The sequence below is a fragment of the Triturus cristatus genome, chromosome 4_2, assembly GCF_964204655.1.
Source record: "Triturus cristatus chromosome 4_2, aTriCri1.1, whole genome shotgun sequence".
In the NCBI taxonomy this organism is placed as follows: Eukaryota; Metazoa; Chordata; class Amphibia; order Caudata; family Salamandridae; genus Triturus; species Triturus cristatus.
In genome coordinates this window covers 763,256,345-763,283,679 of record NC_140586.1, presented here as the reverse complement: position 1 = coordinate 763,283,679, position 27,335 = coordinate 763,256,345, and the positions used below count along the sequence as shown (strand labels likewise).

Genomic DNA, 27,335 nt, shown 5'->3' with positions numbered 1-27,335 from the left:
ATACCTCTATACCACACATAGCAGGCATGGAGTCAGTAGAGTGGGCCCTACTGCGCCAATCCTCACTCAGAGCGGATAAAGTTTTCATTCTTGAACTTTTACACTTCTGTCTATATCACAGCTATTTTTATTGGAACAACAGCTTCTTTTTACAACAACAAGGAACTTCCATGGGCTTTGCCGGGGCCCCAGCGTATGCCAATACCTTTATGGCCAAATTTGAAGCAGATCATATATACAATGACACTGAATTGACCAGCAACTCGCTGCTATATTGCAGGTTTATTGATGACATTTTAATTCTCTGGATAAATACCCAGGAGCTGCTTGAAGAGAAGATTAAAAACTTGAATCAAATAGATGAACATATTCAGTTCACTCATTCTATTAACCTTACTAAAATATCCTACCTTGACGTGACCCTCACGAAAGAAAATGGACGGATAAGAACTGAAGTATTTAAGAAAGAAACTGATGTCAATAGTGCGCTTCATTTTCAGAGCTTTCATCCTAACAGTTTGAAACAAAATCTACCTCTTTCACAATTTCTACGGATCAAAAGGATTTGTTCAAAACCAGAGGATACAGAAAAACATACGGCCTATCAACGACAGATGTATTTGAATAGAGGATATTCTGAAGAAGTGATAGAACAAGCCAAACTACGTACTTCTAAATACACCAGAGAAAGTCTACTCCAACTTCAACCTCGCAAACAGACATCACGACAAGTATTTGTCTCTAAGTACTCCACTGCCTCCAGGCAAGTGAAAAACATTATAACTAAACGTTGGGAAATGCTGCAGAACGAACCGGATTTCAACAACATCTTCAAAGATCAACCCATGTTTGCTTATAAGCGATCTAAAAATAAAATATCAAAGAAATCATTAATACATTCATCAAAAAACGCCTCACCAACTACAAAGGGATGAGCAGATGTCAGAACTGCGTTCAATGTAACAACGTCATAGTAGGGAACATACTACACCATCCACTAACAGGAGAAAAAATTCAACTTTATCATAACTCTGATTGCAACTCCAGCAGACTAATTTACTACATCAAATGTCCTTGCGGAAAACTATATGTTGGAAAAACTGAGGGAAAGATTAAAGTGCGAATATCAGAACATAAAAGCACAATCAGGACACAGAACAAAAACAGTAGTCTAGCTACACATTGGAATGAGGAGAAACACAGCATCGCCCAGCTCAAGTTCTCTGTGCTAGAGAGGGTGACACAACCCCCAGACACAGATCTCACCAGAAGTCTTTTACAAAGAGAGACCTATTGGATCAAACGTCTTGACACCTTGATTGACAAGGGAATTAATGACAAGATAGACTATGCTTGTTATTTGTGAATCTACACACAATTTCTAAATATGATTCTGCATGATACGTGAACGCGGTTTATTTCATATGTTAGATGTAAATATCACTAAAGAGGTCATACACCTGGGATCTCACCACCATACTTCACATTTTTATTAGGAACATTAACACATGTTCAGTCATTAGAAACACACAACGTGCACCCATTTTCATGAATTTCTTAAGTTTCCCTTTATTATTTGAGTTTTTCCTGAACAATTTTTCTCCTATTTAGGGAAGTGCATAGGTTTTTGACTCCCATGTCATCTTTACCCCTAAACACATCGCGAGTATTCTTAGTAATATTAATTATGCATATCCGAATTTATTGATCTAGTTTTATTTCATAGTATCCCATTTCATTATGCCAGCCTTACCCCTAAATACATCGCGAGTATTCTTTGAAACGCATATAATGCATCTTTACTTTTTTCGAATCTTTATTGATCTAGCTTTCCTTCAGTATTCTTTTACTTAGCAGTATCCCATTTCAAGATGGTGACCGTGTCTTACACCATAACCCCTCGTCAGTTTCCCCTTTTCCACATCATCGCGAGACTTCCGCATTCACGTTCGTTAACTTAGAACCCTTTTAAAATATTTCCTCCCCGGCATTTGAACATGACGAATACCCTTGAACGGATTCCTGTCTTTTCGTTCCGCGACTACTTTGATCAGCGTTCGGGAAAAGTATCGACTCGCTAACGGTAAGACCCTGACAACGCTACGATAGCCAACCTCTATTTTGAATATAATAGAGACAGCGTTAAGATCACAACTGACTGAAGTTTTCATCTTTCAGAAAGCGAAACCCATTTAATCCTGAATTCCGATTCATACCCAAGATCAAGGTACACATTTAATTCTACCACCGGTTTCAGTTCGTTTGACACTTCACCTATTAGATCAATCTCTACGTTATACTTTTAGCCATGTCACTCTTTTGGTGTGGTTCCCCCAGGTTACACTCTTTCTATCTAGTGACCACACAAGATCATGAAGTATAAATTAAACCATGAATGTAAATTTTTATTATATGTGCAATATGACGCTCTAGCATCATTGTAATTTTTATGTTGTTTATGTCATAGAGATCGAGCCCCTGAAGAAGAGCCGGTTATGCTCGAAATGCATTGGGCAACCAGTTATTTGTATTGAGTCATATGATCTTTAATCAAAATCAACACAATGAACATTTTGGACATTCAATGAATAAAATTGAGATGATTCAACGACAAAATACTGTTTAACTTGTTTTCTGAACTTCATAAAACTCTTATGTACATAAGTTGAGAATTACTAAAATATCTGATATCAGAACGCTACAGTGCGTGGAGGATGGGTCCCATAAACCCTGAAATTGATGAGACCGTTCAAATACCACAACAGCCCTTCCTTATGGCAGAGTATCTACTGGTCCAGAGGTGTACTGAAGTGTTTATGTCTGAGGTCCTTCTTTTATACCCTGAACCTCTGTTTCAGGAAGGTGGGAGAAGCTTCTAGACAATGTCTTTGAAGTGCATGGAATTTCCTGCTTCCCCTGGCTGAAGTTGGCTGAAGTGACAAAGCAGGGTTGTTAGGCCCCTTGTGTGAAGGCAAAGGCAAAGCAAAGGCTATTCAGTTGTGACAGGGGCTATGCTCAGCTTTTCCCCTCACCATCATGCCAGCAGATGACCCATCCAGGCTCACTTTATCCCTTTAATGTGTGACTGTCTGGGAGGAATTCACAAAGTCGACCTGCCAGTAACACCCAGTCGTGTGACCCAGGCCAAGCTACTGGCACAAAAGGGCTAATGGCAGGAATATGCAAAAGTGGCATTTTTAGAATTTTAATTAAAAGACTGACTCTACTATTAAACTGGGGTTATAATTACATTTCCAAATACACCAAACATGACATAGCCACCAGATCTCAATTGTAAATTACAGCTTATTAAATGTAATAAGGAATCCATAACATTAACCTATGGGAGGGGTCGGGCTCTCAGTAGTTAACAAAGATTTTAGGGGTTTGTCACTACCAGGACATGTAATGTCTAAAAGTACAACCTTTCAATTACACAGCTGTTGTGGGTTTATTTTCACTTTGGTAGCTATGTATAATTTTGTCCTACTTCTCACTACTGTTGTCAGGTTGTGCCTTACATTCTATGTGGTCATAGCATGGCAACAGAATGCTGAGAGGACTGGAGAATACAGTGTGCAGGCAGTTGGAGTGGAACTGCTGTCTGGACTGGTGGTCTTTATTTATGCTCTGAATTAAACTTCTACACTTTTGGATTGATCTACGGAGTCCTCATTTGGGATTGGTGATAATCTCTACACTGGCGACGAGTTGACCTGCTTTGGGGACAGGACTTCATGACCACCAGTCTCCCCATAAACGAACCCATTGGATTACTTTATCGGATAATGATGGATAATTCACTGGCTCTACCGTGGTGAAAAGTGATTATTTCGACGTTACAAGCCGATTGATTCTACGTGTTTCCAGGGTGAAGATATCGATCTTCAGAATACAAGGAAACCACATTTAGCAACTAATGGAGTGGAGCGTGTGACATTTGGCAACTGATGGAGTTGAGCGGGAAACTTGGAGCTGGAATATTAAGCAGTCCGCCGACAATTTAAAAATGTGGCCTTTGCGCTGAGAACGGCTTGTAAGACACATCATGTTTGAACTTTGATGTTCTTTTCCTTACATCGCATTTGGAAGTGGAGCAAGCGGTTGCCATTTCGAAAAACAACTTCTAAAGGTTCTTACCGGGCTCGAGCACTGTGGCATGACATGCTAGCTTCTTCCCTGCATCTTCGGAGTGACAATTGTGTGCCGTGAGCCACCCGGTTATGTTTAAGGTTTATCACGCAACGTGCCGCCATATTGGATTATAGAAAGCGATCGTAGCTTGAAAAGCGGCGTTTTCTACATGAACATTGAAATTGTGTATCAGTGATACACACACTTTTAAAAATCGTCATCGTTTTGGGTATCTATTAAGAATTGCTCACATTGTCAAGTAAATTTGCAATTCTGGATTGTTACGATTTTTGAGCTTAGAGCTATTATTATTATTATTATTTTTTTTTGACAAACATTTGATTAAGCTTCATTGTGCATCAGTGACATTTGCACTCCTTACAGTACGAATTATTATTTTTTTTTACTGTTTCTTTTGGTCAAGCTTTCTGTTAGTGATAGGATTTGGTGTTTACTTTGGGATATCATCTTGAAGTTACGCTGCTAATCTTTCATATTCTACTGTTGATATTTTACCTGAGAAGAATGGCTTCCTCTGGGATGTCTCAACCGCCGCAATTCTTAACTGATGTGGGTGATCCTGCTTTACCTTGGAAGAGGTGGAAACCATTGTTTGATTCTTACCTCATAGCCATTGGGGGAGAGAAATTTTCAGCTTTACAAAAACAAGCCACGCTCTTACATAATCTGGGAGTAGAGGGTAGGCATGTCTATGACAGTCTAGACGAGATTCCATTAGGGCGTGGAGAGGGTGAACCTGAGAATATATATGACATGTCTGTTTTAATGCTGGAAAAAACATTTTGGTTCCAAAATTAATGTTCTGTTAGAGCGTCATAAATTCTTCTCCAGGATCCAAGGTAAACAGGAGAAGATTACCAGTTATGTAGCAACACTAAAAACATTAGCTCGCACCTGCGAATTTGAACAGCTTACAAATTCTCTTATAAGGGATCAAGTTGTTAGATGTACTAATGATCCGAAAGATCAACAAAAATTGTTAGCCAAGAATCCTGATCTTAGAGACACGCTATCTATTGTCGAGGGTATGGAGAACACTAATATGTGGGTACAAGAGATGAAAGATGAGAAGAGTTCTGACACTAGTAATGATGAGAAGACTATTCACGAGATAAAAAGGAATGAAATTAGAAGGGATGACTCGAAAAGTATGTTGAAAACAAGTTTGAATGAGAATGATAAAAAAGTTCCTGGTCCAGAACAACCCCATTCTAGATTTAAGTCTTCTGATTCTGAACATTCAGGGTTCAGGCATAATAAGAATGGTTTTAAATGTTTCAGATGTGGGAGTGAAAATCACTCACCTAACAGTCCGAATTGTTTTGCAAGGTCGGTAGTATGCAACAAGTGTGGAAAGAGAGGGCACTATGCACGGGTGTGCCGTAATGGGAGGATGCATCCTGTACAGCTAGTTGAGCAGGAAAAACAATTCATTTGTAGTATTAAGCATGATGGTATGGTTGATGGTGATGAGCTGGTGATGCCTGAGTGTGAAGTGTTGGGCAGCAATTTACTGTTCTTGCGGATTCGGGTTCACCGTACACAATGGTTGGTGATGCTAATTGGGAAGCGGTTTATGGATTGGACAAAACTGAATTGTTACCCCCGGACATTAATCCAGTAGGTTATGGGGGGGTTAGAATTGATGTTTTGGGATTTGTCATAAAAAGGATTCAGTTCAAGGACAGGGAGACAATAGGTAAGGTATATGTGGCTAGGAGGGGAGATAATCTGCTTGGGTGGAGGCACCAGAGGGACATGGGAATCAAGTTGGATCCCAATTCGCCGCAAAAGGTTCTGCTTCTGTCTCCTAGCTTGTCGTCGGATGTATGTTCACAGTTTCCGAAGGTTTTTTGTGAACAATTGGGGCTGTTGAAAGATTTTCAACACAAAATTATCGTAAAAGACAAGGCTCAACCTTTTGCTAGTAAGGTCAGGAAAGTTCCACACATGCTTATGGAAACTCTGGATGCAGAACTTAAGAAATTACTTGGTGCTGGTGTGATTGAAGAAATTGAATGCTCTGAATGGTTGGCTCCCATAGTTTTGGCACCCAAGGATGGTGGGAAGGCGATTCGCATGTGTGTGGATTTGCGTGGGTTGAATAAGCATATTTGGATTGACAGACAGCCTTTACCAAACATTACTCAAACTCTTACATTAATCAAAGATGCCAGATGTTTCAGTGTGATGGATTTATCTGCTGCTTATCATCAGATTTTGCTGCAACTAACTTCGTTTGTAATGCCTTTGGGAGCTTTTAGATTTATTCGTATGCGCTTTGGGTTGGCCTCTGCAGAGGCTTGCTTCCAAAGGGTTATGAATAAGGTTTTAGTCGGGTTGCCTAAAGTTTTGATCTTTCAAGATGACATATTGGTAAATGGGAAGGATGTTCAAGATCATGATGATGGGGTATGGAGAGTTCTACAGCGGTTGGAGGAAGTTGGTCTTGTGATTAAGAAAGAGAAGTGCAAGTTTCGTATGTCATCTGTGGACTATTTGGGACACACTATTTCTGCAGATGGGATTAGTCCTAAACTTGATATTGTGGAAAGTATTGTGAAGGCTCCTACACCAGCGAGTAAAGACCACGTTTGTTCGTTCTTGGGTTTAGCTGAATTCTGTTCGAAATTTATTCCTAACTTTGCAGGTCTTTCTTCTCCTCTTAGAGTCCTGCTTAAAAAGGGTGCGTCATTCTCCTGGTCAGATGAATGTTCATCAGCTTTCAGTTCTATTAAGGAGGTTATTAGTCAGATGCCCACTTTGGGACATTTTGACACAAAGAGAAAAACGATTTTGTCCACTGATGCGAGTATGTTAGGGTTGGGGGCAGTGTTGTCTCAAGTGGTGGATGGAGAGTCCAGGATTGTTGCGTTTGCCTTGAGATCACTCAGAGGGGCAGAAGAATGTAATTCAGTGATTGAGAGGGAGGCGTTGGCGGTTTACTGGGCTGTCCGTCACTTTAAATTTTATCTTTGGGGTTTGCCTGTTGTAGTAAGGACTGATCACCGTCCTTTGTGTCAGATTTTCTCATGTAGAGATATAGATAATGTCTCTCCCAGAATCAAGCGTTGGATTGATGGACTGACAGAATTCAATTTTGTCGTTGAATATGTTCCTGGGTCAACGAATGTGGTTGAAGATTGTCTCTCGAGATTACCCTTGGATAAAACGGGTGTGGAGGTAGAGAATTCCCTGGTTGGATGGGTACATGAATCAGCTGTTGAGTTGGATGAGTGGTCGCTGGCCTCTAGAAATGATAATGAATTGGACATGTGTAAGAAATTCATTGTTGAAGGGTGGCCGGCTGAAAAGGATTTACCTGAGTGTATGAGGGGTTTTCTTAATGTAAAAGATGATTTGTGTGTTTTCGAGGAGAAGGTGCTGAGGGGGAGTCGCGTAATCCCTCCGTGTAAACTTAGGGAGAAGGTTATAAACTTAGCTCATGAAGGTCATCTTGGGAGGAATTTAACCAAGGCTAGGGTACGAGAATGGTATTGGTGACCATCTATGGATAGACAAGTGGAAGAAGTTGTAAAGGATTGTTGGGAATGTGCTAACAATGATAAAAGTAAGAAGACTCGTACTGCACCACTTTCACCTGTTGAAGTTCCCATTGAGCCATGGACCAAGTTAGGTTTGGATATTGCGGGTCCATTCGAGTCATTTGGTTATGATGAACGCTATGTGCTTTTGCTTGTGGATTATACGTCCAAATGGGTAGCTACGAAGTGTGTGCCTGTGGTGAATTCCAGAACTGTTGTAGAGTTTCTTTCAGATGAGTTTTCAAGGGAAGGAATTCCTAAGCATCTCATTACGGACAATGGTGTTCAATTTGTCTCCCAAGAGATGAAAGGGTTTTTGAAGGAGTTGTCCATAACACACCTTAAAACAGCTTTGTATTCTCCACAAGCGAATGGATTAGCGGAGAGAATGAATAGGATTGTGAAGTCTTGTGCCCAGAGAGCTTTGCAAACAAGATCTTCGCTAAAAAAATGCTTAGAGGAACGTGGTGGACTCACCGCAACACTCCTAATTGTGTGACTTCGGTTTCGCCTTTCTCTATTTTGAGAGGAAGGAAGCCACATGACAAATTGAGCCCAGTCTGGTTAAACTTGGATGTGGATGTACGGATGACTGATCAAGCTGTTTTGAAATGAAATCTATATCAGGACAGATATAAAGAAAACTTTGACTCACGGCATTTCTCCCTTCTCAAGGGTTGGAAAGTGGGTGATGAAGTGTTGATCAAAAGGCCGGGTCTCTTGAGGAAAGGTCAATCACGTTTTACTGGCCCGTTCACTATTGTGGAGGTCAGGAAGAATGTGGTTGTTTTAAATTCTGGTGAAGTGTGGAGCATGTCACGGCTGGTTGAGTGGACACCCGGTTTTGGTTGTAACAGTCATAGTTCTGAAATTCAAAGCAATGTTCCCATTGTTCCAGAACGGGATGATCAGAGAAGGTTAATATTTAGACCATCTTGGCACAAGGATTATGAAATGTTAAGTTAAGCATGTCCTGGAACATAATGGCCAGTGCAGATTGAGTTTTAGGCCAGCTGGCAAATGAAGTATGTAATGATTGGTTAGGTGTTTTTTTGTTGTTTTATATTTATTGTACATGGGTGTTTGTACATGTTGTTCCTCATTTTTTTGGGAGGGAGATGTGTTATTATTATTATTATTATTTAGCGATTTATAGAGCGCCTGGTGACCCGGAGGCATCCCCGCGCTATGAGATCAGTGGAGATCTGAGGGGAGGGGGAGGGATACTATTTGGGAAAAAGGAAAGTTTTCAATCTTTTACGAAAGAGGAGGTGACAGGATTCCAGACGCAGGCTGCGAGGAAGTGAGTTCCATCCTGAGGACGCTTTGACCGCAAAGCGTCGCCCACCGGTGCGTACCTTCCTGAATCTAGGGACAGTGGCCAGGCGTTCGTTGTCCGAGCGCAGGAGTCTGGGAGCTTTGTAGGGGGTGACCATGTCTTTCAGGGCAGCTGGGCCTACACCGTTGATGAGTTTGTGGGCAGTGCACAGAGCCTTGAATTCTACCCTCTGGCGCACAGGAAGCCAATGTAGGGCCTTGAGGGCAGGCCTGGCCGAAGCTCTGGGGGGGAGCCTCATAATGAGCTGCGCCGCTGCATTTTGAGTGCGTTGGAGTTTCGCCAAGGTGGATTCGGGGGCACCGAGGTAGACGGCGTTGCTGTAGTCTAGCCGGGCAAGAATGAGACCCTGAACCAGTAGTTTTCTGGATAGGGGAGGAAGAAGTGGAAGGATCTTGCGGATGGATCGCATGAATCCAAAACAGATTCCTGCTGTTTTGGCTGCCTGGGTGATCATGGTCAGCTCAGCTTCCAGCCAGACTCCCAGTGTCTTAATTTCCTTTTTCGGGGTTGGCACCTCACCGAAAACGTCTGGCCAGACCGACGGGGGAATGGTTGTCCATTTCTTGCCCATGAGCATGATTTCAGTTTTCACTCCGTTGAGCTTCAGAGAGGACTCGCTCATCCAGCTGTGAACGTCCTGGAGGCAGTTCAATAGGTTGTCTGGGTGGTTGTCAAGGTGAGATAATGAGACGACCAGTTGCGTGTCGTCCGCATAGCTCACTATTTTTATCCCGTAAGGGGTAACGACATCCTCAAGGGGGGCCATGTAAACATTAAACAGGGTGGGACTAAGCGAAGACCCCTGGGGGACTCCGCTTGAGAGTGGTAGAGGGGCAGAGGTTGAGTTGCCGTCCCAAACCTGGAATGAGCGGCCTGATAGAAAAGAGTCTATCCAAGCGAGCGCAGCGCCCGCGATTCCTGCCCTGGCCAGGCGATGGAGAAGGACACGGTGGTCCACCGTATCAAAGGCTGCACTGAGGTCCAGGAGGATCACTGCCACTGATCCTCCTGAATCCAGAATGCACCTTGCCTCCTCGATGACAGCGAGGAGTGCGGTGTCCGTGCCATGGCCGGGGCGGAATCCAGTTTGAGACTGACGCAGGAGTTTGTTGGCCTCGAGGTACTGGGAAAGTTGTACATTAACCAGTTTCTCAGCCATCTTGCTGATGCATGGGAGAAGCGAGATTGGTCTGTAGTTGGCCATGTCATCAGGGTCCAGTTGAGGTTTTTTGAGAAGAGCCTTGACAACAGCGCTCTTCCAGTTCGGAGGAACAGAGCCTTGCGAAAGAGAGATGTTGATTAGTTCCATGATAGTAGGAGCTATGCTAGGGGACACTGTTTTTAAGGATCTTACAGGGGCAGGGTCAAGGGGAGAGCCGCTTTTCATCTTGGCCAGTGTAGAGACTACTTCGTTCAAAGATACTGCTCTAAATGTGAACAGCTGAGGGTGTAGGCTGTTACCCATAGGGTTAGTGGCCGCCTCTTTGTCCGTGTGGTTGGATGGACTGATAGGTGGGAGGGAGGCTAGTATCTGGGCAATTTTGGAATCGTAGTAGGTAGCCAGTTCCTTACTTCTGTCCGGAGGAGGTGGGTGCGATGAGGGTTGCGCTGGTATTTTAAGTAGTTCTTTGGCTATGAGGTAAGATTCCCTCGCCGAGTTGGAGGAGTTTTTTATTCTGGCGTCATAGTAGGCGGCTTTGGCAAGCTTCAAGGTGGATTTATAGATTCCTACCGAGCTGCGGTAGGCATCCTTACTGGCATGGAGCCAGTCCTTTCTCCACAATCTCTCTGCTTTTTTGCACTCTTTGCGGAGAGATCTGAGTTCAGGGGTGTACCAAGGGGCAGAGCCCATTTTCCCGTTTTTTTCCTCACGAGTTTTTATGGGGAGGATGGAGTCGAGGGAGGTGGAAATCCACTCCCTGAACTGTTTGTCCGCAGTGGTCGGGTCATCCGGGAGCCTAGGGGTTGTTGAGTTTAGGGCTCTGGACCAGTCCTCCGCCGAGAGTCTGGCCCATGCCCTATCCCTGGTATAAGTGGCTGGTTTGTGGGGTTTCCTGAATGCCCCTGGTAAGTGGATAGTGACCAAAAAATGGTCCGTCCACGGGAGTGGGAGAGAGTCTTTAATTTGTAGGGGATGGATGTTAGTGAACACTGGGTCTAACAGATGTCCCTTATTGTGTGTGGCTCCGGAGTTGGCAAGGTGGAGGCCGTATGCCGCCAGGTCATTGATCAAGTCGGATGCCCCTGTGTCTAGAGGGTCGTCGAAGTGTAGGTTTAGGACTCCTAAAATCGAGAAATTGGAAGTAAGATGGGCCAAGGATGATACGGATTCCAGGAGAGCGACCGCAAAGGTGCGAAAATGGCCGTGGGGTCGATATACCAGTAGGCCCGACAGGGTACTGGTCGGGGCTAACTGGATGGTAAAGAGGCAGCTTTCGGAGTCCAGGATTTGGGCATCGCTAGCTCTACAAGAGAGGTGATCCCGGTAGATAATGGCTAGTCCGCCTCCTCTGCCGGAGGGGCGTGGTTGGGACTGGATAAGGAAGCCCGGGGGAAGAGCCATGACTACATCTGAATTCGAATGGTCAGTAATACACGTTTCTGTAAGGAACAGTATATCCTGGTCGTGGTCTGCTAAGAGGTGATTAATGAGCAGGGCATGCATGGGTAGCGACCTGCAGTTTAATGTGGATATTTTAAGGCCCGGGGGTGGAACTGGAGGTTTGGGGAGTTGTAACTGGACTGGATTGCAGATAATGCAGCTAGTAAAGGGACCGTTTAGATCGTGTACATAGTTGCAAGTGCTGTCGTTAGTGGGTCTGAGACAAAGAAGGTCTCGACAGGAATAGCTTACCCTTGTGGGAGCTGGATCCGGCATAGGTTCTGGCCCTAAGCCCGGTTGTGCGCGGACGGGCGCAGACGGGCTTGCCTTAGGCGCGGCAACGGCGCTCCCGCTGCGCTCGTCTGCTGCGCTTGCGCGGCAGGCACATTTGTAGGGGGTGTAGGGGGCGTGGCCTCCCGTGTGGGCGTGTCTCCGCCTTGAACTGCGAAGGAGGGAATCCCTGGTGCAGCGTTAAGATCCGCTGTGTCAGGGGGTCTGCGGGGGACTGCTCGGCGCGGTGCACAGTGCCCGTGAAGTGAGTAATAAGGTTTTTTAAAAGAATCAAACACAATTTTTAAAAAGAGTAAATCCTCCGGCTTTCCGCCTCAGAGGTCAGCACAATCTACTGTTGCGCTTTTCGATCGGCGCTTAAGTAGGCTAGCGGGTGGGCGTGGCCTCAGTTGGGCGTGGCCTCCCGTGTGGGCGTGTCTCCGCCTTGAACTGCGAAGGAGGGAATCCCTGGTGCAGCGTTAAGATCCGCTGTGTCAGGGGGTCTGTGGGGGACTGCTCGGCGCGGTGCACAGTGCCCGTGAAGTGAGTAATAAGGTTTTTTAAAAGAATCAAACACAATTTTTAAAAAGAGTAAATCCTCCGGCTTTCCGCCTCAGAGGTCAGCACAATCTACTGTCGCGCTTTTCGATCGGCGCTTAAGTAGGCTAGCGGGTGGGTGTGGCCTCAGGTGGGCGTGGCCTCCCGTGTGGGCGTGTCTCTGCCTTGAACTGCGAAGGAGGGAATCCCTGGTGCAGCGTTAAGATCCGCTGTGTCAGGGGGTCTGCGGGGGACTGCTCGGCGCGGTGCACAGTGCCCGTGAAGTGAGTAATAAGGTTTTTTAAAAGAATCAAACACAATTTTTAAAAAGAGTAAATCCTCCGGCTTTCCGCCTCAGAGGTCAGCACAATCTCTGTTGTGGGTTTATTTTCACTTTGGTAGCTATGTATAATTTTGTCCTACTTCTCACTACTGTTGTCAGGTTGTGCCTTACATTCTATGTGATCATAGCATGGCAACAGAATGCTGAGAGGACTGGAAAATACAGTGTGCAGGCAGTTGGAGTGGAACTGCTGTCTGGACTGGTGGTCTTTATTTATGCTCTGAATGATACTTCTACACTTTTGGATTGATCTCTGGACTCCTTATTTGGGATTGGTGATAATCTCTACAACAGCATCCTGTCCTATGGGCTAGCTGGGGCAAACCTTTCTTATATGTAATAAAAGGTGAGTTTAAGACTTGGCAAAGGGTGCTAAATGCCATGTTGACATGGCAGTTTGATACTGCATTCAGGCTGCAGTGGCAGGCCTGGGACTTACAGTGCTACTTAGGTGGGTGGCACAATAGGTCATGCAGGCCCACTGGTAGCATTACATTTATAAGCGCTGGGTATATGGTATATGTATAAGTCAATTTCAACATGTTTTTAGGGGAGTGAATACAAGCACATTAGCACTGGTTAGCATGGGTAAAGTGCACACAGTTCTAAGGCCAACATAAATGGAGGAGGTGAGGTAAAAGATTTGAGGGAAGACCACCGTAAAGCTGACAGCTCTGCTAAATACCTATTAATAGCCACCAGGACAATTTTGGCAAATGGAATTAGGTGAAGTAAACATATTCCACAAGAAGTGACAATAATAAAAGTGAGCAAGGACAGTCCTGATATGTTCCCCAGGGTATTTGTATGAAGCATTCAGTTTTCTCCACAATCAGTATTTTAGCTTTTGCCAATTGCTCTTGACCTTGTCGTAACTGCTCAGCCGTGAGCCAAATCTCATCCTCTGTATTAGTATCCAGTGCTAGCATGAGGAGACTCTATCACAGGTATTGTCTCAATCAGGCAGGATTTTGATGAACAGCTTCAACGTCAAATGCTGTGATAGTCCAATTGATATGGTCGGTTGTGTCTTTGCTGGGTATGTTGCTATAATCTGGAAATATGGGAAGTGACCTTGCTGATGCAAAGGGCCTAGATTTTAGAATACATTTTGAAATAGCGCTTACCTCAAGAGATGGAGTGAAAAAATCCCGTTTCCATGTGGGGTTTGCCTTTCTTCAAGAAAAGCACCACATATGTGTCGCTCTGCGAATCTGGTATTTTATTACCTGTTTGCTAGATGATTATTATCAGTGAATCCAGAAGTGACAAAGATGATGCTCCTTAGTGCTTTATGAAACTCGAGGGGTAGACCATCTTCACCCTACCGCTTTCCCATATGGTAAAGCTCTGAGAACAGACTCTATTTAAAAAAAAAACAAAAAAACAGAATAACCAAGAGGTATTACCTTGAGAAAACTGTCTCCAAATATCATTATCAGCAATGCCTTCTTCCTCTGTCATCTTTTTACCTTTTGAATTTGCTAAATAATATAGAGTAAGTGATCTCCTCTTTCATTTTAATTGCGTGTTGCTTACCCGTTGGCTAGCTATTATGTCGGACCCTTTGCAGATGAGCTAGGTATTTATACCTGAGCAGCTGCCCCGTGGAATTCCTAACAAATGGAGGCCTTGGCAGCTATCAATTGGTGTTATATAAGAATGTTCTGAAGAATCATTAAGATATGTTGTCTGCGCCTATTTATTTTTGGGTTTGGTATACGCTGAAATCTCTGTTGTGTTGTTTTACTAGTTGTCTCTTTAAATAATGTAACTCAGCGTGGTTCTTCTAATACCGGTTTTCAGGATGTCCCATACTCCATGGTGTGATTTAGCGCCAATATTGAATTTTAAACATTTTATGCTAAATGAGTAAGAAAGAGATTCATTGATTTTACTCAGAAGAATCTAGAAGTGCTAAATGGAGTTTTCCCTGGATATACCCGCACAGATGATTTTGCAATGGTGGTCCTAGTATTTCACATGTATAATACAGTAATGAATTAATTTTATATTTTCCAATTCAATGGGTGATTTTATGCAATGGTTTTTATTAACTAAGCATACAATAGATGTATACCTCCTTTATACCTCCAATACTGAACAACATACATTTGGCAACCCAGTTCTGCATTATTTGAAGATGAACAAAGTCAGCCAGAAGAGCAGGTACAACAAGTAGTTATTTTCCTTAAGGGTTTTTTATCCTGTAGCTCGTTACTGGGGGTTTAAAGACCTCATCAAATAAATTTTGGGGTATTTTGATAATCTTAGGGTGAAAAAGTAGTTGCTTTGAGAATTATAATATATACATCTGGGGATATTTTTATGTGAACACGATTAAAGTATGCCAAGTTTGTGAGCCTTTTAGATAGGTAACTATATTAAAATATAGTGAAATTGGCCATGGATTACACAATTTTCACAGACTGAAAACACATGAAATACATAAAACAAACAAATGGAAGAGAGTATTTTCAGAGACCTAGACAAACAAAAGAAAGAGAATATTTTCAGACACCTAGGCAAACAAAAGAAATAGAATATTTTCAGAGACATAGACAACCAAATGGAAGAGAGTATTTTCACAGACCGTTACAAACAAATGGAAGAGAGTTTTTTCAGGGACACGTTTATTTTATGAACTTGTAGCAGTGGAAATGAGAACTATTTTCATGTACATATTCAGCCTTTTACAAGGTAATTGGAATGATTGTAAAGCGATGGTCTCCTGCAAAATGTCTCCCACTGCAGGCACAGTCGGTGAGCATGGTAAACACTCAAGTTCTTTATTACAACTCTGTGAGCTTCACAACTAGCTCTTAGGGTGAGAAGGCATTAACATATGAAGGGAATACTGTAATGAGACCTCTCTATGATTTTCTGGGAAAATGTCGACCAGCTATTAGCCGATAGAAATGCAGCATTTTCTGATTTACAATCTTATTTTGAACTTTGTTGTTCTCCTTTATAAATTTGAAATTGCCTGTCACTTCAATACTTTTCTTGTCATATTTTAAATATTATAAATATTTTTGTATCAGCTTGCTCGCTTAACATGGTGGAGTAGGCATAGCGTTGCTACTCGAGTTGACCTGATTAATCCCTGGGAGAAGGAGGAAGAGGAAGACATCATTGCAGAGAAGGATGGTTTAGAAAAACCTGAAGGTAACTCAATACTGTTGGTGGTACTTTATTTTTTGTTTTTTATTACAATTTTTTCTGAGAATGAAAATTATGCCAAGAGACTGCCAGACTACAAAACAATATTTTAAAAATAATTGTAAGAAATTGCAAACAGCAGATCATTCTAGAAAAGGTGATAGAAGAATCCAAAATAATAAAATCCTGAAAAAGACTGGATAAGAAACATCCTACAAAACTAGCAGAATAAACTACCATGAACATTTTTTAAAAGATTTTTTTTCATATTCCTCTCATCAGTGAAGTATCCAACCAGAGTGACACAAACAAAAAAGCTCAAAATACGAGTGGCTAACGGTGAAAAAAAGGGGAAACAGCGTTTAAAACGCTGTTAACACAATGCGCTTCCATTACAATGCGGTTGTTGCAACAACCGCGTTGTTTCTACGTGCTCCATTACAATGCAAGATGTTTCGACTACTTGCTGTAGGGGGTGCGCTAACCTAAGTAACAGTATAATTTACTATTCCAACACCTTCCCCACTGTTGCGCACACTGGAGTTGGAATAGTAAATTATACTATTCCTAAGTCTACCGCACCCCCTACAGCAAGTCGTTGAAAGGAATTACGATGTAATGGATCACGTAGAAACAACGCGGTTGTTGTAGCAACCGCGTTGTTATGGAATGCGTTGTGAAAGCATTTGTTGTAGAGGGCCATATTTGGAAAAAATAGATATTACCCCTACAACATTAGGGGCTCTTTTAATGAAGAGGTTTATTGCTCTTACTAGATCAATACCTTATTGTCAGCACTACTTTAGCTATGTTGTTTGTGGCTTTTAACAAAAGCATGACCTTATATAGGTTTGGTAACTTTTAGGTTGCTTTTTCTTCCTGACCATTTGTATGTAAATCTGAAATTGTCTTTATATAGGAGAACTTTGCTATTCTATGTTCGAGAATTACTGATATGAAAATGTCCTGAATTGAGTCAATTTCTCCTACCTAGTACTTTATTCCTGTACCCAGTTGTTTTTATTTATGAATAAGGGGAGGGGGGTATCAGGTTACCTTACCTGAGCCTTTTCAGGGCCCTGAGGACACCATCCCCTAGGGCCGACTTGATTACTTTGAGGATCGAGTGGTCCCCCCTTCCAGAGCCACTTTTAGACTCTGGGAAGCCCAACCTCCTGGGCCACTCCATTTTTGATGGGAAGTGGGAATATGCACCATCCTTCTGATCCATTTTCAGGCCCTGGGGACCCAACCCCTGTACCTGAAGCATTTTTTTAAAGTTGTGGTTGGGCATTATGCTCCCCTCCCAAGGCCTTTCAAAGGTTCTGGAGACCACATCCGAGAGATCACAAACATTTCTAATTAAGAAGGAGGCCATTGGGACCCCATCTCCAAGGCTTTCCCAGGAGAGCAAGGGGGAGGGAATGTAAACTTTGTTCACTGCCCACACTCTCCTTGGCAGGTAACACAGCTTTGCTTCCACCTGCCAGGAGCACAGAAAAATGCTGCTCCTGCCCATGGGGAAGAAAATGTACACCCAAGTCCCACGGTTCCCAGTATGGGTGCTAGCTGGGGAACTGTGAGGGTCAACTGGGGCCTTGGGGTTGCCCTTGTAGCCCCCAATTTGCTAAAAGATATGAGGGTGCCCCAGGCAGGCACTGTGGGACTCACAGTTAAATGGCTGGCTCCTGCAAAATTGCTCCCCCCACAGCCCCCAACTTAAAAACAAAAGTGTGGGTCTCCCAGGTGGGATTGAAACACCTAAGACATACAACTCACCCAAAAAATAGTAATAAATGAGGAAAAGGAGCTGTTCATTTGATATTCACTGCTATGGACAAGAAGCGGCCCATAATGTCCTGAAAGGGCTTTTTAGTAATTTTGTGTAATCCAGGTGGTACCCCTAGAGGGGGAAGGGAGACCACCAAGCATCTTTTAATGCTGTGGAGGCTTCGGGGACCGCAGCAGCCCCCAGCAAATAAAAAAAAATGCAGTAAGTCTCCTTGTTCATTTTCCCCATGATGCAAGGAGAGCTTACCATACGTTTTTTAAAGCACTCTGAGCTTGAGCTGCATACTCTTCAGCAGGTGTGTAGTTGCCGCTTGTGGTTGGTTCTATGCCTCACTTTGTGTTTTGAAAAATGTTAAAAAGACTGAAAGATATGCTTCATTTTTTATAATGTTTTATTGAAAATATTTTGTGACACTCCCTATTCTTAAATATTACAACATTTGAATTTATAAAGTATACATTTGACTATGGTTATTGGTGACTTTTTGACTAAGCCTATTGACCTGATATATATTTTGATGATTTGACCTCTTAATAAAGCCAATAACATGCCTCATATATCTGTTGGTTTTCTTACCCTTTGACAAATCCAGTTGGTCTGCCTTACTTAAAATGACCCCCCCGTATAGTAGTACTAGGGCTGGGTGAAAAATGACTCTCTGCCTGCGGATTTCACAGAGTGTTGCCTACTCTGCATTCTGCTTGGAGCTTGATGTTCCAGCAAAACTCTGCCTCTGGCATGTGGTGGAGCATTTTTAGTTAAGTTGGCAAGCGAGAATATGCATCCCATAGCGCAATTTTCAGGGGCTAGAAAGCCTCCCAGTGAAATTTCTCAACACAGGCTGTCGCGGCAGGTCACACTCATCCACGTTGAGAAAGCTGCCACTTGAGTAGAAAATCTACGGTAGACACACGTAGTGCCTTCTGGCATGCCGCATTGTACCGTTTGCACTGCTTTTAATGTGTGGATCAAGCTCCTGGTGCTAAAAATCAGCGCAAGCTGCATGATGTAGCGAATTATGCTCACCTGCGTAATTCCGCAGAATCTTGTGGAGTTTCTATGTAACTTTGTGGAATACCGCGGAGTAAAACTGCACAAGATCCATCCACCCCTAATTTTACATTACATAGACAGGCACTTGCAGTGGTGGTGGAGTTGGGCGATGGGTTGGATGTCCCTTTAACCTTTGATTTTTTCATTAACTTTCTAAGGAGGCATGAGCCTGGTGGTAGGTGCCTGGTTGAAGGGATGACTGGTGCTATGCTTGGACTCGCCTTGACCCCCTTGATCCTCATTTACCTAGCCACCCCGCTCTGACCCAGCTGGCAGAGTGTTGGGCCATTGACATCCCTCCAGGCTGATTCCTTTTATTGTCAACTCTGGCTGTAATTTGGGCTATGTGTGTTGGGTGGGGTTGTAATATTTGGCCCAACTGGGGGTCAAAGAGGGAGGTGGATTGTCTGTTAGGGTACTATTTAAGCTAGATGCATTATGCTTACATTGTGTTTGGTTGGTCTCCCCCTTGATGCCATTTTCTGAGTATCCAGATAGCACCCTTCCATTAATTTCCTAGATGTCGCTGATTAAATGTGTGACCTGGACCATAAGGAGGCTCAATGATAGACAGAAGACGTGGCATGTGCCAGCGCCGTATTTACAGTGGTTTAAAGTTAACATCTGCTTGCTACAGGAGTTACACCTGACAGAGTGAACCCAGATGCACCTGAGTGCATGCAGGATTTCGAAGCGACATGTGACATATTACTCTAACTATGCACTGGAGATTGTGGTGCTGATTTGTAAGGGCATACCGTGGCACACGTGCTGTTTCTTATGCAAAATTCAGGACTGATATGTTATATAAAGAGGCAAACTACAGGGTCACCCCTTGATATTTATATCGATCTATGCCCCCATTGTTGATGATCCCCATTTCTTTGCCGAGGGTTGGAGGATGGCTGGGATGGCAGTCCTTGGGTGATTCTCTGGGAAGGAGATTTTAATGTAGTACTTATAATTCTTTCTATATTTGGAAGCAAATGCCACCATAAAAGATACAATCATACATTAAAAAGACATTAAAAAGACACAACATAAGTTAAAATAAAAGAAGACTATTACACAACCCGCATAAAAAAGAGAAGAGTAAATCAAGAAAACACTCACCTGTTCATAAACAGCACATACTATAGATTTAAAACATACTACATAGGCACAAACCGAGCACAAATCAATCGGGAATAGAAAGTCTGGATCTATAAGCAGCTCGCAAAAAGCTTGTCACTGCACGTAAGGTAAAAGCATTTGGAAACAGTTTCACCCCGGCATGCCTAAACTTCAAGCTCCTTAAAAGGGGACGGAGATATTGTCTTCTTGGCAATTAAAAGAATTTACACAATAATACAAAGTGTAACGTATCCTCTGGAGATCTAGAATTGCAGCCACAGGATTCACTTTGAATTGGTGGGAGAAAACCTGCTGGGGACGCTAAAAGTAAGGGAGCTACTTAAATCTAAAACGAGTAATTAAAAATCTAGCATGAGCACTAGTGAGCGAAAAAAGGTAATTTTCCATTCCCAAAACTGGCTTTAACATAACATAAGCCCTCACAGAGGATTTTCCTAGCTCAATATTTTCATGATGAGCAGAAGAGTGTTTATGATATAAATCTGGGACTTACTGTATCATGTGCAAGAAAAATATGCAGCCTCCCTAGAGCCTGAAAAGATTCTTTTACATAACATAGCCAGGGGATTTTATTGCCATGCTCCAGAGAAAGGCAGCTTGAAAAAATCAGATGATTTAAATTGTCACTTGATCCACCAAAAAATCAACCCCTAGCTCTTCATGCACTGGCCAAGCTGGCGTACTTTGGCAAAATCGCAGAATCAGATGCAGCCACCTGAAGCCTGTGTACAGAGACATAACTTCACATTTCACTATCATATATAACCTGTGAGATACCTATGGACCGGCGCAATTTTAAAATGACCTCTGGTGCCCATGATCCCAATCTGCTAGCAAAACTGGCAATGGCGCCCATAGATTTATTCAAATCAATCAGCTTGCCCTCTAAGAGGGATCTCCACTGAAGTTGATCATCGAATAACACTCCCAGATAGGAGAAAACCTGAACCTTTATTAGGGTATGAAGGCTAATTTAAATGTTTTTGACCAAAGACCCAGAGGACCCGCATAAGGAACATATGACTTGGTAAAATTAATTGACAAGTCCAACCTGTCCATAAAAGCAACAGACCCATCTACTAAAATCTGCAAACCCCGAGCCGTATGAGCCATAAGCACTGCATCATCGGCATAAAGTAAAACTGGCAAAGATCTCCTACCCAATCAAAAGGGAGGCTTCTAGACTATTAATATAGTTCAAGAATTAAACAGAAGCTAAGATACAGCCTTGTCGGACCCCTCGAGTACAGATAAACTGTTTGGTGTGGCCCCCCTCTTGTGAAAATCTAAATGCTGCAGTCATATGTGCGTGAAGAGACATTAGTACCGACACAATGGGGGAGTCAACACCCAAGGAGATCAATATGTCCCACAGCTTCTTTCGATGAACTCAATGGAAAGCGGACATAAGTTCCACAAAAGCTAAAAACAAAGCACCCAGTTGTGCCACCGTGTATTATTTATTAAAAGATAAAGATTAAGGCATTTGTCCATGGTTGACATGAGTGGAAGAAAGCCAAATTGGACATCCGATAAGATCTGGTGATACTTGGCCCACAGAAAGAGTCTAAATAAAAGGACCCAACCCAACACTTTGACCATTGCATCTATCAGGGAAATAGGATGGTAAGATTATGGATTATCTTTTTTCCTCTTTTCAAAGATTGGTATAAAAGTGGTGGTAGTAATGTAGTAATTGATCTTAGTGCAGACAAGTCTAGAGACTCCCAATGTCCATACCTGAACTCTGCCACACACCTGTGCGTCATAATGACTGACAGCGCGCCGCCATGCCAGCATCACAGAAGGTACATGCATAGCATCTACACATAATAAATGGTCAAGAATTGATTACTGTCTGACCATGCGGCTCCTTCCACTCCTGCTGAGCATAGCACAACCTGATCAGTCCGGGTTCATACCCAGCCATTCAAAGGTCCACAACTCGCACATCTTCTTTGCCATTCTGCATACAATTGAACCTGACCTCAGCACTGCTGCGGTATTCTTAGACACCACTGAGGCATTTGATTCACTTGAAGTGAGAGACAAGTTTTCCAGGCTGATGTGCCTTTTATATGCCCTCCCGCTGTTAGACTGTAGCTCAATAGAACAATGACTCCCCCATTTAGTATATCTCGGGGCACCCGGGCTGGATGCCCCCTCTCGCCTATATGAATTGCAATCGCAATGGAACTGTTAGATGCTAAACTAAATCAGCATCACTCTCACTGCAGACTGGCGTTCACCCCCTGTAGAGTTCAAGTATTAATGTGTGCGGACAATGTCACTCTGTATGTTAGAGATCATCATGATAATTTGGAACTACTCATTGGGGAGTTCACCAGATTTGTTGACCTTCAGGTATTAACATCAACTGGGCTAAATCTATCATTTTACCCCTGACAGCTATAACTCAGGGGTTTGACTCCGAGTTTCCTTCGACAGGGGCGCAGGACCCAGTTTGCTCGCTGGGGGGCTAATTATGGCAGATTATTTTCATGTCTGGGTGAATGGGTGGAGGGATGGATGAAGCTCCTGTTATCTCTTACAGGGAGACTGGCGATTGCTAAAATGGTAGTCCTTACTAAATTCTTGTATCTGTTCATCAATTTTCCAATCAGTCTACTGGCATACTTTCACAGGTGGCTTAGGTCAAATCTGATAACATTGGCATGGGCGGGCAGACAACCCTGAATAGTGTAGGAAATATTGATACTCCAGATATTGCCCTTTATTATTTTAGTGTGCAATCACAATTTGTTCATTATTGGCTCTACCATACACAATTCCAACTGCGTACGGCTCCTGAACATGATCATATCACAAGACAACCATTCTTAGCATTCCCGTGTTTGGGGATTACTGCGGCCCAGGAAGTATCGGCAGCACTCATTGGTTACTGTTGGACGCTTCACCAGCGCTTACGTGCTGACGCTTCTGACTGACCTTGTCTCTCACTTAGCCATTTGTTCTTTCCCTGGCTCACGGACAAAGGGGCATATTAACAACGAGGCGATGCAAAATTATCGCCGCTTTTGCGGCCGTTTTCGGCCGAAAAGCGGCGATAATTTGTTCGCATTATTTACAAGGACACGCTATCGCGTGTTTCCTTGAATCAGCTCCTGTTTAGTTTATGCCTCACTTTGCATCTCTAATGAGATGCAAAGTAGGCGTTCCCTGCAAAAACTAAGGGAAAAGGATCTCTAACTGCCCTACTCCGTATTTACAATACGGCCCAGGACACCCTTAGCGATGTAAAATACAGCGTTAACTACTGTTATCGCCGGTATTCTACGTCTGCTAATTTTCATGACTACCCTATCTATGACATGGGAGGTGGATTCCGTGGCTGAATCCACATCTCCCTATCATCAAGGTTTCTTCTATCGCTGTGGGAATATTGCTGGTTTACCAGCGATATTCCCGCATAACGCCACTTTTGATGTAAAATTTATCGCTCTGGAGTAACGCGTTGTTAATAACGCGTTATCCAGGCGATAAATTACAGCGATAGGCAGCGATAAATATAAAAGCGCTAAGCGCGCTTTGCGATATTTATCGCCGTCTGTTGCTGATATGCCCCTATGAGCCCTTATGATTAGCCTTTTCTTGTAGTGCATCCCACACCAGCCTGACGAAGCGGTTTCCCTTGAGTAACCGTCCACCATCAACATCCGGTTTAAAGGAACTACCGGGTGTTTCCAGGTTACAAGCGGGTGCCTGGCGTCGAGGGCATGAGTCTAACCTTGTCTCAGAAGCTAAGTACTTTATTCCTTTGTTATTATCACACTGTTTATCCCGACTTCCTTTTGTGTTTTTAGTGTGTGGCATATCGCCACCCCCCCTCCCGTGACCCATGGTACAATGAACGATTGTACTACCTGTAAGAAGTTTTAATTGCTTTCCTTAGCTATAATGTGCCCAGCAGCACCATTGTAGATGTTTTTACTTTTTCCTAGTTCACATGATATTTAGAAAACGCTAAACGGGCATTTTGGACACCTTTGGCCCCATAGTCGATTAGCTGTACAACCACGTTGTATAAGTCTGATAGGGGACGGCTGTCCCCATTCACAAGGATTTCGATCGTAGTCCTTTATGTGCACGAGTTCACTAATCACATGTGAACTGCATATTGTCTATGAAGTGCACCACGAAGAGCACATTTGCATGGTTTCTGAAACTGTGACAACCATTAGGAGCATCCTGACAAAACTTCTCTTTGTCTTTGTTTGTTCTTTTTGTTTGTTTGTCAATATCTGTCACATTTGTTATCAGAATAAACTCGGTTCCTCTCTAATTTTGAGGAAATCTGAACTCTTAGTGTTTTTAAAGATTTTTCACAGTAGCAACCCCTGGTCAGGGTGGGCCTTAGCGCGCCCATACCGCCTGGGGTCATCACTACATTTTGGTCCTGACGAAAGCCTGAATAGCAATCACACATAGGCAGAAACATGTTGACCACACCCCCAGGGATAAAACCGAACTTTTAATTTAGTTATTTATCCCACACAACACACATTTTATCCATGTCTGATTGGCAAAACTAATAAATAGATTTTTTGACAGAGTCTAGACATTTTTAAAACTCACTATTCACTCTTCACCAAATAACAATTACCAGCTCCGCAGTAATCTGGCGTCGCAGCACACTAGGGGGCATTCGGCAACTCCTGGTGGGGCCCTATGATGAAGCATGTCACCAACCAGGTTGGTGAGTGAGGGCTTTTTTAGAAACCTAATGGGTCTTTTTTCTACAGTAAAGTCTAACTGTTATTTTCTACATGCTTGCTCTTCTTCTATTTTGATGGTACACTCCTTTGTTGATTTTTTGATTTGACTCGAGGGGAGTCGGAGTGCTCTAGAGTTGTTTTTTCCCTTCCTCTCCCATTGATTCCCATATACTTAGCAGCGCACAGCTATGAGAGTCCCTTTCAGGGAACAGTTGGATCTCTTGACCTACTACCCTTTCTTTCCACATCGATATATTCCGTCCCTTGGGTTCATGATGGAAAATCTGCGACTATTCTACCCAGACTCTGCGGTGGATGCAATTTTGGCACGCCCCTCACTTTTTGCAGATCCCTCCATTTCTCAGGCCATAACCCACACGAGTGAATGGGACAAATTGTCAGAACTTAAAAAGGACAGAATTTGCACAATTTTGCATGGCACAATTCTTAGAGAATACCTCAGACGAACCCCGCACCAAAAGGCCTGCTTGTAACTAACGCACCACGGATCTTCTTAGAAGATGCCATTTTTAGAAAAGAGTGGCCCATGATCGCCTGGGATTGCACATGTGATTGGCTTGTGCTAATAATAAAAACAGCAGTGAGATTGTCAGATGCAATAATGGTGGAAATAGTGCAAACAAAAAACCATTTCAAAACAACATTGACTGGATACAAAAAAAGACTGGATGACATAAACAAGGACATAACTGAATATAAAGATAGCCTAACCCAAACAAAAGTGACGCAATTTCAGAAAGATCTGAAGAAATTTGAATTTAATAAAGTCTACCCCTATACTGATCCAACTTATACACCACCGACTAGGCCTGGTTCCTATTCTGATTGTTCAGATGATAATTCCTCTAATACCAGTGGATCTAGCAATGGTGGCTATAGACAGAGACAGAGGGGAGGGACACGAGGCAGAACCAGGCCCTTTTTCCAACAACCAGTGTGGCTCCCATACCCGATCCAAGGAGGTGGAGGCATGCACCCTATGCATTTCCAACAGCCACAAATGCCGCTAATGGGTTGGAACCCTGGTTTCATGCAAACTCCCCATTACCAGTCAAATTCCTACCGCCCCCCTTTTTTAGAGAGGGGCTGCAGAGAAAGAGGCAAGACGAGAGGACAAACACAAGTCCGATGGGAACGAGACGACCCAGTGGGCAACCACACTTGGAGCAAACAACAACAAGCGAGCACCCGTGCACAGGGAGTTTGATTGTCAACCTCTCTAATCTGGCTCTATCTACAGTAGTAACCAAAGTCCTAGAAAGGGGTTTGGGTTTCGTACCTACTGCTCATCTGGATAAGTTCCGCCTACACTGCGAACTCTCCAATTTCTTCAGAAAACTGAAGTTAAAAGCCTTCTTTGAAGGAAAAGACCCGATTACCCAGGAACAGTGTATGGGTGAAACCACTTTGAGGGTAAAATCCTCTTTCAATCCACCCCCATACACTGTTCCAGCGGAAATTACTGCCTTTGAACAGGCAGTTTTCAATGATATTGAGAATCTGGAGGAACCAACAACATTCAAGAATCTGAGCGCCTTGGAATTCAAGGCACTAGAGAATCTGCGAACCAATACCGCCATAACTAGAAAACCAGTGGATAAAGGTGGTGCAGTGGTGATCCAAAACACTGTTGACTATGAATACGAATGCCTACGTCTCTTGGCCGACACCAAGAACTATCAACAGTTGAACAGTGATCCATCCCCAGAACTTATGATCTGTATTAAAAGTCTGGTTCTGGAGGCAGAGGAGAATGGCCACATTTCAAAAAACGAAGCTGATTTCTTGACAGAGGGAGACAACGTAATATTGTATTTTTATACGTTGCCTAAAGTACACAAAAACAAGACACCTCCACCCGGACGCCCGATTGTTTCAGGCATTGGCTAACTTCTTGAGTCTCTATCACGCTTTTGTGACCATTTCCTTAAGCCACTGGTGCAACAAACATCCACTTATCTCAAGGATACAAAAAGCCTCCTTCACCTTCTACAGGACCTGCAATGTGACATTCACCCAACCACACTAGTAACTTTGAACATTGAGAGTCTGTATACGATCATTCCCCAGGACGACATCATCAGAGTCCTGGGTGAAGCTCTTGATGCCATTCCTTGGGAATACACCACACCCAAGGAATTCATTTTGAAATGCGCAACATTGGAACTCCAAAACTTTTTTTTTAATACAAAGGGACTCTGTTCCTCCAGTCGACTGAGACTTCCATGGGCAGTACTTTCGCCCCGAGTGTGGCTGGGCTGTATGTTCATGACTTTGAACGTAAATTCGTTCAAGATGCCAACAATCCTTTTATCTCTTCCATAAGTTTTTGGAAGAGATATATCGATGATATTTTCATGATATGGAAAGGATCCGATGAGTCACTACAGGACTTTTTACTCTGGATCAATACTCTTGACCAGAACCTAAAATTGCAAAACACACAAGATGATGGACGGAATGTTGCACATTGGCAAAACATTCACCCCCAATCAAAGATCTGGGTTTAATCCATTGTTATTTTGCTCACCACACCACCCCAGTTCAGACATGGCCATATGCAAATCAGTCTTGACCCTGTGTCTCCTGGGAACAGTTCAGCCCGAACTGCCAAGCCATGTCTTCCCTGGACCAGAATCAAGCATC

The 27,335-nt window shown here is 43.3% G+C and overlaps 1 protein-coding gene across 4 annotated transcripts in view; it reads left to right on the top strand.

Moving 5' to 3' along the window:
* Positions 1-27,335, top strand: part of LOC146835006 (sodium/glucose cotransporter 4-like) — a 736,053-nt gene that overhangs the window by 673,596 nt on the left and 35,122 nt on the right. For all 4 annotated transcript variants that reach the window (XM_085602666.1, XM_085602670.1, XM_085602669.1 and 1 more), the window contains one exon: positions 15,836-15,959. In XM_085602666.1, the coding sequence (XP_085458792.1) occupies positions 15,836-15,959 (124 nt within the window). The remainder of the gene's footprint in view (positions 1-15,835; positions 15,960-27,335) is intronic.